This window comes from Meles meles, chromosome 1, assembly GCF_922984935.1.
Source record: "Meles meles chromosome 1, mMelMel3.1 paternal haplotype, whole genome shotgun sequence".
Taxonomy (NCBI): domain Eukaryota; kingdom Metazoa; phylum Chordata; class Mammalia; order Carnivora; family Mustelidae; genus Meles; species Meles meles.
The window spans coordinates 138234034-138247669 of NC_060066.1; the positions used below are offsets into that span (position 1 = coordinate 138234034).

Genomic DNA, 13636 nt, shown 5'->3' on the forward strand with positions numbered 1-13636 from the left:
ACTGCCTTCAGACTACTTCAGGCTACTACTATGCTCTTTAGCCTGGACCACTGTACTTTCCTTACATTGAATGAATTTATCCAAATAGAGATTGGATTGTTTCTCTTTACTGCTTGAAACATTCATTTACTAGTGTCACATTCATAGCTCTTAAGTACTTAATATTGTCTATGCAGCTCTGCATGACCAGTCACTGCTAACTCTTGGACCCATTTTCATTTCAATGTCTTCTCTGTGCTAGCCACATTAGCCCTCATTGTATTACTTAAAACCACAATTCTCTGTCTTCCCACGCGGCTTTGGTACATGCTATTTCCTTTTTCTGGAATGTCAATCCCTCCATCCCCAACTTTATCTAGTCATTAAGTAACTTATTCTTCATTTCTCTATTCAAACATTATTTGTTCCGTTTTCATCCCTTTCTTTCAATGTCTTTGTTTATTTATAACAATATATTCATTGCTGTGGTTACGTGCTTGATGTCTGTTTTTCCCCCTTGGCTAGTGAGATCAGGAACTGTTGTCTAGTTTTGCTTATTACTTTATCTTGAGTGCTGGCATAGACCAGAATGTAGAAAGTGCTTAATAAATATTTCTTGAATGAATAATGATCATTAAAAATAAGATTACAAGTACACATCTATCCATTATAATCCAAAGGTAAGGAAGAAGTAGACCGAGGTTTGGATCAAATAAGTGACAACTACATGGGGGATCCATTATACTATTCTCTCTACTTTTCCATGTTTAAAGTTTCCTTAAGAAAAGATTATGCAACTTACAAAATCAGAACACTTTATTTGAGTCTCTAGATAAACAGTGAACACAATCTTAAAAATACAATATTGGCTATTGTTGAGAATGTTGCTGTAACACAGGGGTGCATGTATGCCTCTGAATTCACATTTTTGTATCCTTTGGGTAAATACCTAGTTTATTTAATTGCTGGGTCATAGGGTAGCTCTATTTTTAACTTTCTGAGGAATCTCCATACTGTTTTCCAGAGTGGCTGCACCAGTTTGCATTCCCACCAACGTGCAAGAGGGTTCCCTTTCTCTGCTTCCTTGCCAACACCTGCTTTTTCCTGTTGTCAGTTTCCAAATTACGGAAAGAGCCCAAATGTCCATTGACTCATGAATGGATAAAGAAGATGTGGTATACATACACATATACATATATATATATTTATATGCATACACACACACACACACACACAATGGACTATTATTCAACCATAAAAAATAATGAAATCTTGCCATTTGCAATGACATGGGTGGAGCTAGAGAGTATTATGCTAAGCAAAGTCAGTCAGAGAAAGACAAAAACTATATGATTTCACTCATATGGGGAATTTAAGAAACAAAACAAATGAACGCCAGCGGGGGGAGGAAAGGCAAACCAAGAAACAGACTCTTAAGTATAGAGAACAATCTGAAGATTACTGGAGGGGAGGTAGGTAGGGGATTGGTTAAACAGGGTTTGGGTATTAAGGAGGACACTTGAGATGAGCACTGGGTGCTGCATGTTAAGTGTTGAATCACTAAATCCTACACCTGAAACTAATATTGCATGGTATGTTAATTAGCTGGAATTTAAATAAAACTTGGAAAAAAATAAAATATTGGCTCTTCAGAGAATGAATATTTTGTTTAGCTAAAAAGAAATTATACTAACCTGAAGATATTTCGGTAATGGTTAATTGGGCCACTTAATGCTCCAGGCTGGGAGAAGACATAAATATAAGCTTCAAGATCTTCTGTTGTTAATCGACATCCTTTTCTTCCAATGCCAGTGCTGTGACTGGTGAACAGATGTTTCAAAGCCTAATTTAAGTGAAAAGAAAATAATTAAAACTTTTTTATGGTGAGTTACCTCACCATAAACTAAACCTTTGGCTTTTGAAAGAGAATGGCCAGTGTGAGTGACAACTCCCCCTTTCTGCTCTAGCCAAGTAGAAGACCTCATTGTTTACAAACACATTAGACACATTTTTGCTTTCCTGGCCTGACTTTTGATATTCTTCCCTTTGAATCCCCCATGTATACTTTACCCTTAGGAAAAGCAACCTGTCTTTCTTGGTGCCTATTCACTTTCTACAAGGCTAAGCTCAGATAGTATCACCACTCTAAAGTCTTCCATAATATTCTAACAGTAGTTGATCTGTTTACTGACAACCAATCTATTCTCCCCCTACAACTGTTTTGAACTTTTTTTGACCACAATCCAGAGTAACAAACACATTTTATATCATGATCTAGTCTATACTCCTACACTTACATTTCTGAAACAAAAGTTAAAAGAAATATCCCTTACTCTTATTATAGTGTGTAGTGATATTTTCAACTCACTTCTGTTCTACTTTATTTTTAAAAATTCAAATTGCAAGCCGCTAAACTGATTTCTTGACTCACAAGTGGGCCCCCACCCACAAATTTAAAAACACTGCTCTCTACCCGCATTTCTCAAAGTGTAGATCAAATCCACCTGCATCAGAATCATCGGGATTCTTATTTAAAATGCAAATCCCTCAGGGCACCTGGGTGACTCAGTCCACAAAGTATCAGTCTCTTGATTTCAGCTCAGGGTCTCAGGGACCCTGATCTCAGGTTCCTGGGATGAGCCCCATGCCTGGCTCCATGCTCAGTGGGGAATCTGCTAAGGATTTTTCTCCCTCTCTCTCTGCCCCTGCTTCTCTCTCTCCAAAATAAATAAATCAGTCCTTAAAAAACAAAATAAAATGCAGATTCCTCAACCCCAAAACACACCTGCAAAACTATGAAATGATTTATGCAGGAGGTGATTAATTGAAACATTATTTGTAATAGCAAAAGACTAGAAACAGAATTTCCATCAGTGGGAGGTTGGTTGAATAAACTATGGGATGAAACATGAAACATGATGGTATGTGTTCTGAATACTCCAAGAGAAGATAGAGATGATTAAGTACTATGGAATAGCTGATCCCCAGGACATAGTTTTAAGTGGTGGGGAGGGGAGGGGGGAGTGTGGAAAATAGTGTTTATAGTATGTTATCTTTTGTGTAAGAAGGAGTAGAAAAATACATACACATATGCCTATATTTTCTAAAAAAGAAACCATAAAAAAAAAAAAAGAAACAAAAACTAACCAAACGGTTTCCCTATGGAGAGGGAGGAAATAGGATAGAGACAGAGAAACAGGAAACAGAGACTTAAGCGAGACCTCTCTGCACCTTGTAGTAGAATTATGACTAGAACAGCATAAATGGTTTTTATAAAATATAAAAGTTAAGCAAAACTTTGTAGTCTCAATTTTGCTTTGGAAATACGAACAAGAACTTGTGATTTTTTTTCACTCTAAAAATATGTATGTACAAATTCTATCCAATGGAAAGATCTAGAAGCAATAAAAACACAGTAACAATGATCACCTTGACACCCGGACTGTGGTTTCTAAGTAAAATTTCCTACTAATAGGAGCCCAAGTTCCTTCAATGAATGTCTGATTCCAGATCTGCAGCAGCAAGTAAAAAAGGAACCCAGGACATTAAGAAACCAAGCTATTACTGACTGAAGATTTATGTCAAAAGGACACAGGAGCCAACCAGGAGTTTCCACTGGTCTAATATGAGACAATCTGAGCATCAGAAAGAACAACTGTAATTGACTGATACATGCCAAATATATTTTCAAAACTCAGGAGCTCATAAATAATATGGAAAAAAGAAAACTTCATTGGTTATCATTGGAGAGTTCTAGGGCACCAAGTCACTACTCTGGAAGTTGTTTATAAAGGTAAAGAATGAAGCATTTATCCTGCCATTCTTGTGTGAACTGTATTTCAAAATAACTAAACAGTAGATGTGGACAATTCCAGTTAATAAAAGGAAGAATTCCAGTTAACATAAGCAGATAAAAATGATAGAATTAGGAAATCACCATTTTGCAAATCCTAATGAAATAACGGACCTAGGCAGTGAGGGTATGCTAAAATTATTTGGTGAAATGTTAGGAAATTTCGATAGCCTGACAACTCGTGAGCCCCCTGGTCAGTGTTAAGTGTTATGAAAGCTGAGAGAACTAGACCTTATGTGCTTCCCTGATATAATACATTCGGAAATACACAGCACCACCTACAAGTATTCTCATCAAATTAAAAATCAATCTGACCACGTCTCTAGGTTATTAGCATCCTTGAAGTAGGAGAAACAAGGGTTTGCAGAACAGGTTAAATAACACCATGATGAAGTAGTTAGCCAAATCCAAAATGTGGGTCATTCCTCAGGACAAATGACCAAATTTCCTCAATAAAAAAATGGGGCTAAGAAAAAAGAAGAAGATAATAGATTATAGATAATAGAATAATAGATAATAGAAGTAGATTGAAAAAACTGTAAAATCAAATACAATGTGTAGACCTTGTTTGGTTCCTGATTCAACAAGTAAAGTGTTAAGGAAATTTGAATGGAGAGTCAATGGAATGGAAATTTGAATATTAAGTGATCGTAGGGAGTAATTATTCAATTTGTTAGGTTTGATAATGGTACTGGAGTTATGCTTTTAAAAAAAAAGTCCTTTTCTGTCAGAGATATATGCAGAAGTATTTCCAAGTTAAATAATATTGTCTTTTTTAAAGCTGCCTTAAATACCTAACACCACGTTAGATATACAAAAGCATTCTATAGAGTTTCAAAAAATAGGTACAACACACGACTCCTGGTTGTCCATGTACATGGTACACAATTCCTGCATGCTTACTTTGTTTCAGGGGTTTGTTTACACCCAAAGGCCTCCACTTCTGTTATGTCAAACTCTGTCAACTGGCATTCATATTCCCTTGTCTCCCCATGGAATGTTCTCTGAAAAGAGATATGCCTGTAGGGGCACAGGCTCTTACAAAAAACTGAACAATATCTGGGCATTCAAATGTACAGAGACTGTAAAAATAAGCCTATAGATTAGGTCCTAGAAGCATGTGTTAAATATTAGCATTTGCCTATTTTTTCTTTCTGAAGGATAGATTTTTAAATGTTTTTCGTTAATATAAATACATTATTTGTTTGACTTATGTTTTTCTACATAGGAGGAAATGCCTAACAGTGGACAGCATATCACAATAATCAATAAATGCATATTTTAAACAAATCAGACAACATAAAAAGGGCCAGTTCTTTCTTTTTTTCTTTTTTTTTTTTTAGTGCCTCTGTATATTTTTATTTTATTTTAACTTCCTAATTTTGTCATCTTCTTGGGCTCCAGTTTTTTCAGTTTTATTCTTAGGGTATAATTGACCTATAACATTATATTAGTTTCAGGTATACAACATAATATATATACATATATACATAATAAATACACAATGTATATTTATATGCATTGCAAAATGATCACCACAATAATTCTAGTTAACATCCATCACCATATTTGACTTACCTTAAAATCATTTATTGAGAACATAAATTCTGGGAACCATGGTATTTGGAAGAAGTAATAATGGCTGGATTTGAACAGCTGGACAGGGTGTCGTAAAATATATTCTGAAATTAAAATGCTATGTTAGACCTTATCCAAGGTGTATTAATTAATTACTATTGAAAGAACTTCGTTTTAAGGCAATTCCACCTTTGAGATGAAAAAAGAATCCACAAGTAAGCTCTCTGTATATTCTCTTTGGAAAAATTTCTTTTTTAAAAAATTAACATATAATGTATTATTTGTTTCAAGGGTACAGGTCTGTGAATCGTCAGTCTTACACAATTCACAACGCTCACCATAGTACACATCCTCCCCAATGTCTATCACCCAGCCACCCCATCCCTCCGACCCCCTCCACTCCAGGAACCCCTCAGTTTGTTTCCTGAGATTAAGAGTCTCTTACAGTTTGTATCCCTCTCTGCTTTCATCTTTTTTCATTTTTTCCCTCCCTTCCCCTATGAGCCTCTTTTTTCTCAAATTCCTCCTATAAATGAGATAATAATTGTCTTTTTCTGATTGACTCATTTCACTTAGTATAATATCCTCTAGTTCCATCCACGTCATTGCAAATAGCAAGATTTCAGGGGTTTTGATGGCTGCATAGTATTCCATCGTATATATATATACACCACATCTTCTTTATCCATTCATCTGTTGATGGACATCTAGGTTCTTTCCAGAGTTTGGCTATTATAGACATTGCTGCTATAAACATTGGGGTGCACGTGCCCCTTTGGATCACTACATTTGTAACTTCGGGGTAAATACCCAGGTAGGGTAGATCTATTTTCATCTTTTTGAGAAAACTCCATACTATTTTCCAGAGTGGCTACACCATCTTTGGAACAATTTCTATGTTCTTATATTTTATTATGGATATTTCAAGTGTTTAGAAAGTTTATAGCCCTTTAAATAAAAAGAAAACTTCATTTTATGAAGTCTTGACTCAGAAAGGAACAGGAAACCCAAACGACACTGCTTTTTCTCCAAGGTTATTATCAGTGATCTCACACTTTTCCTAGGGATATATGGGGAGTAATTTTCTGTTGTTTAAAAGACTTTCTTGGGGTGGCTCAGTCGGTTAAGCCTCTGCCTTTGGCTCAGGTCATGATCTCAAGGTCCTGGGATGAAGTCCCGCATCAGGCTCTCTGCTCAACGGGGAGCCTGCTTTCCTTGCTCTTTCTCTGCCTGCCTCTCTGCCTACTTGTGATCTCTCTCTCTCTCTGTGTCAAATAAATAAATAAATAAAAATTCTTTAAAAAAAAATAAAGACTTTCTTTACAGGAGGATTTGAATACCTTATTCATTGGGCCTCAACAGAAACTAAAGTGTTTCTTATAAATTTACGCTAGAAAATTCATTCATTCAGGGAATATTTGAATATCTACTGTGTGTGAGGGGATTTAGCAGTCAACAAGACAGAAGAGGTTCCCATTAATAAGGAGTTTATACAATAAGTAATCGATACTTTAAAAGATGATTTTAGATAGCAATAATATCATAAAGAAAATTAAAACAAGGTAATCTGATTGAGAGTGATGATTGGGTGTTATGGAGGACATTATTTAGCAGAGGTAATCAGAATAGGCTTCTCTGGGGATGTGATACGTGCACTAAGTCCTGAATGGTAAGAGGGAGTTGGCTATGCAAAATCTAGGGAGAAAATCCAAGAACAGAAAGTAGGTCCTGGGCTTGGCACACTTAGGAAGAAGAAAGAACGTCAGTGTGGCTGGTGTGTAGTGAATGAGGAGGGAGAGGTGGTATGAGATGAGTCAGAGAGCAAAGCAGAAATCTGGTCTGGGAGGGCCAGACCAGATGGACTCTAAGGGCTTTGAAAAGACACTGAAGCTTTGAACTGGTGAGTAGTGTAATCACACATATTAAGTATGCATACTTATTTTTTCTTGTGCACTATGTATATATAATTTTTGCTACGGAGGTCATCTTTTTTTATTTCTAATTTTGTGACTAACATGGTTAGTGTTCACATAGTTGTAATTTTTAGAACTATAATTCTCAGATAAGTGGAGATAAGTTATGCTATACCTTTTGTAAAGTCATCATCGAACAAAATTTATTCAGCCCTGCATTAAGAGATAGCAATATAATTACGGGTTAAATACAAGCATATTACTTGAAGACCTTATATTAAGCTGACTAAGGTTGAACCTAGTCTGAATAAAACAATTCCAGAAATATTTCAAGACTCTTCTTGCTGAAATGATCAATTACAATTTGTCCTTTTAGCAACATCACAAAAATAACCTTTACTCGAGGATCCCAATCAATGGAATAAGCATGTAGCACCCCTTTTGCTACTTAACGCAACTGAGGAAAATATAGGGAATTTCAGTTTGACATTTGAATCCTAAGCATCCAAGCTGTCACCTCAACAGAAACAGGACAATCGGCTCTATATCTAAAACCCAACTCTTGGGGTGCCTGGCTGGCTCAGTTGGTTAAGTACTGCCTTCAGCTCAAGTCATGACCCCAGAGTCCTGAGATTAAGCCATTCATTGCCTTGGGCTCCCTGCTCAGAGGGCTTCTCCCTCTGCCACTCCCCCTGCTTGTCCTCTCTTGTTTTCTTTCAAATAAATAAATTAATAAAAACTTTTTAAAAAATAAAATAAAATCCAACCCTTACACTTATAATATACAATATTTATGTAGTCATGTTTCCTTTCTCCCTTTTATGTAGTCATGTTCCCAACATAAATTTTTTTGTTCCCTAGAGGGCTGCTGTGAGTCATAGCAGTACCTGAAACTCAGAAAACTTGATAAGGGCAGTTAAAGAGGACAAGATGGTAGTTTTTGGCAAAACCAAATAAAAATGTGCCTAGCCAGGGCTCACTGGTCTTTAAACACTCTGAGGATTCTGAGAGTTCCCTTTTTAGCAGAGCTTCTCAGAGTATAGACCATGTGGATCTCTGGGGATCCCTAAGACCCCTTTAAGCAATCCGGACAGTCAAAACTATTTCATTACAATACTAAGATATTTTTAGCTTTTCTCCTTTGGTTGACATTCGTGCTTATGGTACAAAAACCATAGTAGATAAAGCCATTGCTGCCTGAGCACAAAGCACGGTAGTGTTACTAAACAGTCCTAGCAGTAGCAGTCATTGTCTTCTTTGCCACCACATACTTGCAGCAAACAAATACATAAACACATAAAATTAAGTGCCAGTTTCACTTAGGAATGTCCTAGATAAAATAGCAAAAGTTATTAATTTTATTACATTTCAACCCTTGTGTACCTGGCCTTTGAACGTTGAGATGAATCAGAATGTACACATAAAGCAGTTCTGTTGATCACCCAAGAACAATGGTTGTCTCAAGGAATAGCATGCCTACAATCCTTTGAGTTGATTAGATGAATTAGCTGCATTTCTTATGGAATACCGTTTTTTACTTGAAAGGATGGCTAACAAATTATCATCAGTCAGACTTGAGTATTTGACAGATAGTCTTTTGAAAATGAACAAAGTGAGCCTGTCACTTGGGGGGAAACAATCAACGGTATTTGTTGCCAACAACGAAATTCAAGCTTTCAAATAAAAATTAGAATTTTGGAGACATGCATTTACTACTGCGAGCATGACAGCATTGCAATACTCAACAACTTTTTGATGCAACTGGGGCAATATTAGTGAATGTGATTCTTTGATATAACATAATAAAATGTGCCGGCTTATGGAAGATCTATATATCTCTACAAACCAATATCTTCCAATGCATGATGATGCAAAATTACACATGGGTAAAAAATCCATTCAAATTGCTAGAGAGACTAATGGATTAAAGGAACAGAGTACAAAAAGTTCATTAATATGACATCAGATTCTACATTGTTACTAACCTTTAAGAAACCACCAGTTTTCGAGTTTGTTGTAGTGCTAAAGAAGAAAATCCACAGTTATCTGAAAAGACTATTAAAATACTCCTCCCTTTTCCAATTACAAATCTGTGTGAGGCCAAATTTCTTCATACACTTCAATTCAAACAACATATTGTAACAGACTGAATGCAGAAACAGATCTGAGAATCCCCCTGTCTTCTATTAAGCCAAAAATTAAATAGGTTTGCAAAAATGTAAAACAGTGACATTCTTCTCACTAACATTTTGCTTGGGAAGATGTAGCTAGTTTTCATTAAAATGTTAATTATGTTAACAGGTCCTGAATTTACTATTTTTAATGAATTAATATATAATTTAAAATTTTCTCATTTAAAATTTTTAATACAGTAAATGTTTTTATATATGTCCTATATAAACAAAAGCTCAATGGGTCTTTAATAATTTTTAAGAGTATAAAAGAGTCCTGAAACTCAAAATTTGAGAACTACGGCTTTAAAGAATGCTGTCATTCCTGATAGCCCAAGCAGTCAGGCAAGAGGAGAATTTATTTCCAGGTTGTCAAGATTCATTACTGTCAAAGTAATGTTACTGTATTTTTTCCATTTATCTCTATCCAAGTGAGCATTAAAATATTCTCTAAAAAATAAAATTATGCAAGCAAATATGAAACTACAATTTGTCACTCTTGTAAAATATTTAAAGCCAAGGTATCTGAAGCATTGTCATATGCTAATATCATATTTTAGTCATTTAATTTAAAAAAACTACTGTTTTTAATCCAAAGTGTCAGTGACAACAGTGAATTATCACTAATTATCAAAAATGTTTTAATTAAAATTTATACTCACCTGTAAATACATTTGGGTGAGGGAAGTTAATAACAATAAGTTTCATCACCATTTCAGGATAACAGATGGCAATTAGCCAAGCAATCATTCCCCCCCAGTCATGACCAATAAGAACACATTTGCTATACCCTGTAATGGAGAAAAAAAATGTTGATGTTATTGAAGGTGGATGCATCATTACAATACATAAAATGGGTACACTTTTGAAACTAATCTTCCCATCATAATTTGACTCTAATTATGCACTTCATGAAGATACTGAGTTTGGTGTTTTCAAAACCTGTATGTCCGAATCACCTAAGTAGCTTTTTAGAAAATTTAGATGTCCAGCCCCCATTCTAGACCTACAGAATCAGAATCTGTCCTGGGAATCTATATATACATATTTTTAAATCTGGGGCGCCTGGGTGGCTCAGTGGGTTAAAGCCTCTGCCTTCGGCTCAGGTCATGATCTCAGGGTCCTGGGATCGAGCCCCACATCGGGCTCTCTGCTCCGCAGGGAGCCTGCTTCCTCCTCTCTCTCTGCCTGCCTCTCTGCCTACTTGTGATCTCTGTCTGTCAAATAAATAAAATATAAAAAAAAAATATGTAAAAATCTGAAATAGCTAGCTCAGCTCTTGTTCCACGAACCCGAGTTTGGAAAACCATGGTAAAAATTACACATAATTAGGTCATAAGCAAGACTATATTATTGATTTGCCTAGAAAATTGCATGAAGACAAATTTAGGCCAAGTCTGACTGAATTACCACAGAAGAAGAATGAAATATGGCTGATGGAAATCAATGTCTTTGAGTCTATTTTATTGTAATCAGACTAAATGACAACACTGCATTGATACCCCCAGACCTCATCCATTTTTTTCTCCTCTTAGTATATTGGCCTGACCTATGTTCTCTTTAGATTATTGTAGAAAAGGCCTTTAATTTGGTTTCATGGGTTTCTTACAATATTAGTTCCATTAACATACCATGGTAGCAGCTGGGTTTTAGTCAAAAAAGATGTAGTGGATTCGATTGTTGTTAAAAAATATTTACTTCTCCTCTCTCCCTGCTGCCATAAAAGCAGTATATGTTGCTATATACGATAGACTTAACCATGTGATTTGCTTTGGTCATAGGGTGGGAGTATGACTTGACTTTGGACTCAGCCTTATGACTTGCTTTGACCAATGTGCTGCAAACAGAAAATTGAAATAAGGTTCCGCATCTGGGCTCACCCTCTTGCCATTTCTGTCATTTCCAGGAGAAGAGGAGAAGCTACTTGTGTTCCAGCCCAATTCAGAGGGAAAAGTCAGTCCCAGCAGGACCTGTAACCTGAGGCAAAGACCCAGTGGTCCAGCCTACACTTGACCTTCACACCCACGAGCATGTGAATAAATGCCTATGGCCATGTTTGGGCACATTGTGGCACTAGCTGATCAACATAAGAAAGATAGCGCAGGACACACGGGTGGCTCAGTCGGTTCATATGCCTTTGGCTCAGGTTATGATATCAGGGTCCTGAGCTTGAGCCCCACATTGGGAGGGGAAGGTCCTGCTCAGTGGGGAATCTGCTCTTCCCTTTCCCTCTGCACCTCCTCCTGCTTGTGCTCTCTTTCTCAAATAAATAAATAAAAATCTTTTTTTTTAAATAAATAAAAATCTTAAAAAAAAAAAAGAAAGATTGTGCAAGTGCTTCTGCATGTTATAACATTTTTAAATGATTATTTAGATGTGCATTTTGAAGAAATAAATTTTCTGGGTACAAGAATCAAATTTCCAATAACTAGTTCTGAAAACAATTAATTGCATACATTAGAAATACTTTTAAAACAAATTTTCAAAGTCATTCTTGGCTGGTGGACTGAATTGTCATTCTGGTTGTATTATTTTCAATATCCTCTATAAATATTCTCAGCTGTATACCCAAAACCATGGTGACAAGATCCAGACAACAGCTCAGGTAAATGAAAAATGCCTCCTCCCAAGAAATGAGGTTACCAATTCACAATTTGTTGAATGTTAGTCCCTTAAAAGGGACTATACTATTTTTTTAAAGCTGACCTACCTAAAGAGTCTAAAATATCCTTTATATCAGTAATTAGACAGTCCAATTTGTAATTTTCTCGATGAATGGGAGCATCTGTTTCTCCATAGCCTCTCAGATCAAGTGCTACAACTCGATATTCACTTTTAAATTCCCTTAGTTGGTGACGCCAAGAATACCTGCAGGAAATAAGAAACACTAAAAATACCACAGTAGCAAATCCAGAGAGTAACATTACAGCTTTTCTACGTGGACAACTCTAAGAAACTGTCTATTTTGAGAAAGGTTATAAAGGCCATCTGTGAACCAGAGGAAGGGATCACTGAAGTTCTTTATAAAAATTTATTGTTTTGTTTTTTTTTACCAGCTCCAATGGGGTGTAACAGAGGGCCATTATTTACAGACACTACAAAATATCAGTTACTAAAACCAATATACTTCTATATGTACTTAAGAAATCAATTTTCTAGCCTTCCTTAAATAATGCTCACAGCTATCAGGGAATCTGTACTTACATATGCTTCTGTGGAGAAGATCCTGAAAGAGTACAAGCAAATGTGACATTAAAAATATTTAAGGGGGGTGCCTGGGTGGCTCAGTGGTTTAAGCCGCTGCCTTCGGCTCAGGTCATGATCTCAGGGTCCTGGGATCGAGTCCCGCATCGGGCTCTCTGCTTGGCAGGGAGCCTGCTTCCCTCTCACTCTCTCTGCCTGCCTCTCTGCCTACTTGTGATCTCTCTCTGTCAAATAAATAAATAAAATCTTTAAAATATATATATATATTTAAGGGAGGGGCGCCTGGGTGGCTCAGTGGGTTGGGCCTCTGCCTTCAGCTCAGGTCATGGTCTCAGGGTCCTGGGATTGAGCCCCGTGTTGGGCTACCTACTCTGCAGGGAGCCTGCTTCCCCCTCTCTCTCTCTGCCTGCCTCTCCAGCTATTTGTGATCTCTCTCTCTGTCAAATAAATAAATAAAATTCTAAAAAATTATATATTTAAGGGGCGCCTGGGTGGCACAGTCAGTTAAGTGTCCAGCTCTTGGTTTCAGCTCAGGTCAGGATCTCAGGGTAATGAGCTCTTGGGCTGCCTCAGGCTTGCGATCAGCACAGTGTCTGCTTGACACTCTCTCTCCCTCTCCCTATGACCCTCCTACTTGTGCTCAATCTCTCCCAAATAAATAAATAAATAAATAAATAAATCTTAGAAAACAAAACAGACAAACAAAACCCAAAAAGACCCACACACTTAACAGCCAAAATGGCACTGGCATTAACTGACCAGTTAAAATGGTCAGCACTGGGAGGTCTGGGTTGTTCAGTGGGTTAAACCTCTGCCTTCCGCTCCAGTCATGGTCTCAGGGTCCTGGGATCAAATCTGGCTTTGGGCTACCCACTCATTGGGAATCCACCTCTCCCTCTTCCTCATCTTCCTCCAAACACTGGCTTGTTTTTTTTGCC

General features: G+C 36.8%; 1 protein-coding gene across 1 annotated transcript in view; it reads right to left on the bottom strand.

Annotated features, from left to right (window-relative positions):
* EPHX4 (epoxide hydrolase 4) overlaps positions 1 to 13636 on the bottom strand; it is a 43033-nt gene that overhangs the window by 16630 nt on the left and 12767 nt on the right. The window contains exons 3-6 of the mRNA XM_046017298.1: positions 12205 to 12362; positions 10157 to 10285; positions 5411 to 5514; positions 1674 to 1822 (exon numbers count right to left, since the gene is read on the bottom strand). Coding sequence (XP_045873254.1) covers positions 1674 to 1822; positions 5411 to 5514; positions 10157 to 10285; positions 12205 to 12362 — 540 coding nt within the window. The remainder of the gene's footprint in view (positions 1 to 1673; positions 1823 to 5410; positions 5515 to 10156; positions 10286 to 12204; positions 12363 to 13636) is intronic.